The sequence below is a fragment of the Lygodium microphyllum genome, chromosome 30 (assembly GCF_053477565.2).
Source record: "Lygodium microphyllum isolate KBCC chromosome 30, Lygodium_microphyllum_v1.1.10, whole genome shotgun sequence".
Lineage (NCBI taxonomy): Eukaryota > Viridiplantae > Streptophyta > Polypodiopsida > Schizaeales > Lygodiaceae > Lygodium > Lygodium microphyllum.
The window spans coordinates 61,408,633-61,413,146 of record NC_141164.1 but is presented as its reverse complement, the minus strand read 5'-3'; the positions used below and the strand labels follow the sequence as shown (position 1 = coordinate 61,413,146).

The 4,514-nt window shown below is 39.4% G+C and overlaps 1 protein-coding gene across 2 annotated transcripts; it reads right to left on the bottom strand.

Moving 5' to 3' along the window:
* Nucleotides 1–917: 917 nt before the first annotated feature.
* On the bottom strand, nucleotides 918–2,947 carry LOC148009913 (uncharacterized). 2 transcript variants are annotated; one of them, XM_087673273.1, is made up of 2 exons: nucleotides 2,777–2,947; nucleotides 918–2,453 (listed from the first exon to the last, which is right to left on the bottom strand). In XM_087673273.1, the coding sequence occupies exon 2, from the start codon at nucleotides 2,416–2,418 to the stop codon at nucleotides 1,432–1,434; it is 987 nt and encodes a 328-aa protein (XP_087529399.1). In that variant the 5' UTR covers nucleotides 2,419–2,453; nucleotides 2,777–2,947; the 3' UTR covers nucleotides 918–1,431. The 2 variants fall into 2 exon arrangements, with proteins under 2 accessions (XP_087529399.1, XP_087529400.1); XM_087673274.1 differs by lacking the exon at nucleotides 2,777–2,947 and adding an exon at nucleotides 2,633–2,770.
* Nucleotides 2,948–4,514: the final 1,567 nt, after the last annotated feature.

Below are 4,514 nucleotides of genomic sequence, written 5' to 3'. Positions count from 1 at the left end.
TTCAATTCTTTATGTTTGCTATTAGCTATTTACAAGGCAACAAGGGTATTATTTGGGAGGTTCGTGTTCTTCTATCTTATGATTTAAGCCAAATTTTGGCTTAATCTAGAATCTTATGTATCCGTGTATAATTTATCATGCAAAAAGACTAATGTTTGGCCAATGTCATCATCCTTATATCATATTCAAATTATACATCATATTATTTATTGTATATGTATTCAATTTATCATAATTATAAGTTCTTACTATAAAGAATAATGCTCAACATGCATGTAGATAGGAGCAAAAAACAAGTCATGACCTGCAAGGGTTGTAGTGTTGTGGCTCTAGTCCCAATGACAATTTTGCAACTAATAGCTCCTTGAGTTTTCTTTTTTGCGAACATATTTCACATCTATATGTATGTAATTTAAAAGTTCATTTACACACATGTAAATTATAGAGCATATGTGCATATAGACCTAGATCTTTAAATAGAAATAGATGTGGCTATAAACATGCCTATAACTTTTTTCCTAGTTCACAAAGCGTGTTCATTTGCTTGCATGCATTCCCATTCCCTTGTAAAGTGTAATCTATAAGGAAATGTGTGTTTTGTATTAAAAGATATCTTTTATTTCATAGCAAATGACTAAATTTTACCAATGTCAAAACTACTAACAATCTCAAAAAAGATTTTGAGCATTGGTATTTTTAGTGTCTGTGTATTTCAACAATATATAAGTATTGTTTGTATGTACTCCAAACGTATAGTGAATGTGTATAACAAAGTAAGATTCTAATTAATTTGAAGGAATATCATGCTAATTTGTAAGTTCTTACGAGTGTGACCATTAGTGGAATAGCTTTTTTTTAAAAAGATGTGTACTAGTGTTGACAAAGAAAATCCATTCAAAGATATGTAAGTTGTAATAAAAACTTGAAAGGCTTCACATTAGAAATGAGATGACAATGATAATATTGTTCCGTTTGAGACTTTTATTTTACTTAATGATGGTCAAGTGAAGAAAACCCTTGAGACATAAACTTGTGCATGGATACATGGTATTGCACATATGCAGCATATGTGGCGCTACAAAAAAAGTATCCGGGTAGTTTTTGTACTTTGTATTGCGCTTCATTTGGAGAAATATGTGCTGGCAGAGTTTTTGTGCATTATGGTGTGCTTTATTTGGAGCGGAGCTCTTGTACATTATGGTATGCTTTATGTGGAGAATTATATGTGCTAGGTGAGGGACTCCTTTCTTTGCAGCTAAAGGTAATGAAAAGAACAAACATTGTGAGGTGTAGGATCAATGGATGAGTGAACTCATAGACTAATCACTCATAGACTAAGCTAATTAAAGTTGCTACTAGCACAAGAAGTTCTTTTTTTGTGTGAATGGAGAGAGAGAGTGTGTGTGCTTGTGTTTTACGTCTATTATAAGCTCAATATGGGCGCTGGGGTCTTGTCTTGACATTCAAATCTGTGAGTAGAATTTTGCCTAGGGGCTTTGAGAAGACGCCGGTGGTGGATGGAGGAGGGTTAACGTATGGGGGTGGGGTGACGGGTATGGGGGCACTGAAGGGGATTACTTGACCAGGTCGCGAGGGGGGCGTTTGAGCTTGGCTAAGTTTTGGTGGTAGGAAGACAGGCTTGTCAAAGGGGGGGCGTTCGATGAGAGGCAGAGGCTGATCAGGAGGTGGGGTGGGTGAGGGAGGGGGGTAATATGAGGGTGGCTGATCAAGAGGTGGAGTGCGTGCGGGAGGGGGGTAATATGAGGGTGGCTCATCAGAAGGTGGGAGATATGAGGGTGTTGGAGGAGGGGTATGTGAGGCTGGTGGAGGAGGGTGATACGAAGGCGGCTCAGAAGGTGGCCCGGGATATGAGAGTGGCTCAGCAGGTGGAGTTTGTGGACGAGAAGGATAATAAACGGATGATTCAGGGACCCGCGCAGGCCGAGCTCCAGAGAGAGTAGAGCCTGGTGCTGGGCCGCCAGGACGCGCTACGGGAGCTACCTGCACGCTTGCCCCGGAAGCGAATCCCACATGCAGTTGGCCACGCAGCTCACCCTTGCCCTTGCTTCTGATGTCATAGATACGCGTCACCTTTGTCGAGCTCGTACCCGCTGCTGCCGCCAGCTCTGTCAGCGGGATCGTCACCTCCCCTACCTCCTTGTTCCCCACCGTCGCCTCCGTCCAGATCTCCACCGTCGCCCTCGCCGACCCGTCCCGCAAATATGCCTCCGGCATCATGAACGCAAAGGTCTCGTGCCAACGCGGGTTCACCCCCCCTGCTTCGTCCACCCTCGTCGAGTATGTCAGGTCTATCGGGCTTATCTTCACCCTTGCGAATGGTTTCATCCTGGAGAACCTATTCACATCCTCCAGATTCTCCGCCTTGATTATGCTCACCAACATCCGAAGTTCCTCCATTGTAGATGTAATTAGTTGGGTCCTTAATCAGCCTCCTGCAACATTAGCATGCATTCTTCCATTAGCAGCTGCAACAATGAAAGCCCTAAGTCATATCCTTGTACACTGAATCGAATTGGACACAGTTTAGTAAGGCACTAAGCGCAGAAGGTGTAGAATTCAAGGCAATTTGGCTGTAAAAAGTGTGATAATCTCCAAAAGTATGAAGAAAAACCTGCAATTTTTGAGTTGTAAGGGTTTTATAAGGACTCTGCGGTCTTGAAGTTGAGAGACTCACAGAGAGAGAGAGAGAGAGAGAGACTCTGCGGTCTTGAAGTTGAGAGAGAGATAGGGAGAGAGAGAGAGATGTTAATATTACCGGGCGCCTGTAAATTGGTCAATGGTCACCTTATCTCTTCTTCTCGATCATTCACTTGGGTTTAAGATAGAGAGGAAGAGGGCGAAGGGTTAGCCATCATTTAACAGGTTGATAGACGCCTCATGGACGCCCCTTGATATGCACGCCATCTCTCTCTCTCTCTCTCTCTCTCTCTCTCTCTCTCTCTCTCTCTCATATTATGCTCCCTTATCACCTCACTCAAAGGACCCCTTTACTCACACATGTCAACTTTGCTACCCCTGCAAGCATTCCCTTTTTAATGTAAAGTGCACACCATATTTGATGCCTCCATATAGCGTGATGTAGCTTGGATGTACCATTAGTCATGCTTCAACTTAACTCTATGCATATTTTAAAGTTTGAACTAGAGTATCCACTAATACATCAAAGAAAGGTGTCTCAGCAGCCTCTCACACCACATTGATTATAGTCCTCGGTTTGGAGGTAGTAGGAAGAGGGTTGAACCTAGTGGCTAACCAACCACATGTGCGACCTATTGACCAACTTGGTGCAAGTGAGTGAAAAGTGAGAGCAACCCACAAATAGAAAAAAATACAAAATCCATGAAATGCCAAAACATAACCACATGAAGTCTGCTTTATCATATTGAGATCAACCTTGTTTCTTAATGGCATTCACTATGTGAGGTTTTCTTTCATATGGCAAGCTCCTTGGAGAAACTATTCACATAATCCATATTTGTAGAAATGATTATAGGAACAACTAAAACCTTCTAGAACACATCAAACTTTTGCCAATTATGCTTTCATATATGGTAATGATCAAGGAATACAAATGTCAATGCCATTTTGGTTATAGCTCATGGGTACCAACTTTTTGTATTTACATGTAGTAATATTATGGTACTCATGTATATGTATGATAAATAATTGAAATTCTTAAGCCTTTAGTGAGTTGTAAAGTGTTAAAACTTATTAAACTTTATGGATTGTCTCATCATTGATTCCTTTTGCTAGAGGCCATTAAAAGGTTATAAAAGAACTGTTTGATTGTTACAACGCAACAAATCACAAAATCACGAATTAGTGAATAGGTGCAAAATCATAATTCCATTTTCATTGTTAGAATATGACACATTAACTTGTTTAGTTGTGCATACATACATACATACATACATACATACATACATACATACATACATACATACATACATACATACATACATACATACATACATACATACATACATACATATATATATATATATATATATATATATATATATATAGTCTTGAAAATTGCATGTAGTGTGCAAGACAAGTCATATAAGCAAACCTTTAAGGCATTAATAAGTTTTGTATCCATGTTGGCAAGAATAGAATTTGTGTAAGTTTGTCAAAGTAAAAAACAAGTAAAGTGGTGTGTTTGCATATGTAGCACATGATTAATGACAAAGTATATATGAATATTAGTATAGTCACATCATGGTGATTGTAAGAAAAAGTGAGAACATTCCATATTTAGGGCTCGAGGAAAGGTGTGGATGTGAGAAAGGAGGAGATGGGTTATTGAAATAAAGGAGAAATAGAGATCTACTAGATGAATGTTGACCATGATAGGGCTTACAACACTAACATAACATAAAATGGACAATTGTTTGGGTCCTCTTATGCATAAAGCATTGTCATTATTATTATTTATTGGTTTTATGTATGACCATAACTTCTTTCTCTTTCTAGAATGCTAACTTGCATGA

What these genes read in the sequence shown, in the direction of transcription:
- LOC148009913 (XM_087673273.1), bottom strand. Translation starts at nt 2,418, where the DNA reads ATGGAGGAACTTCGGATGTTGGTGAGCATAATCAAGGCGGAGAATCTG.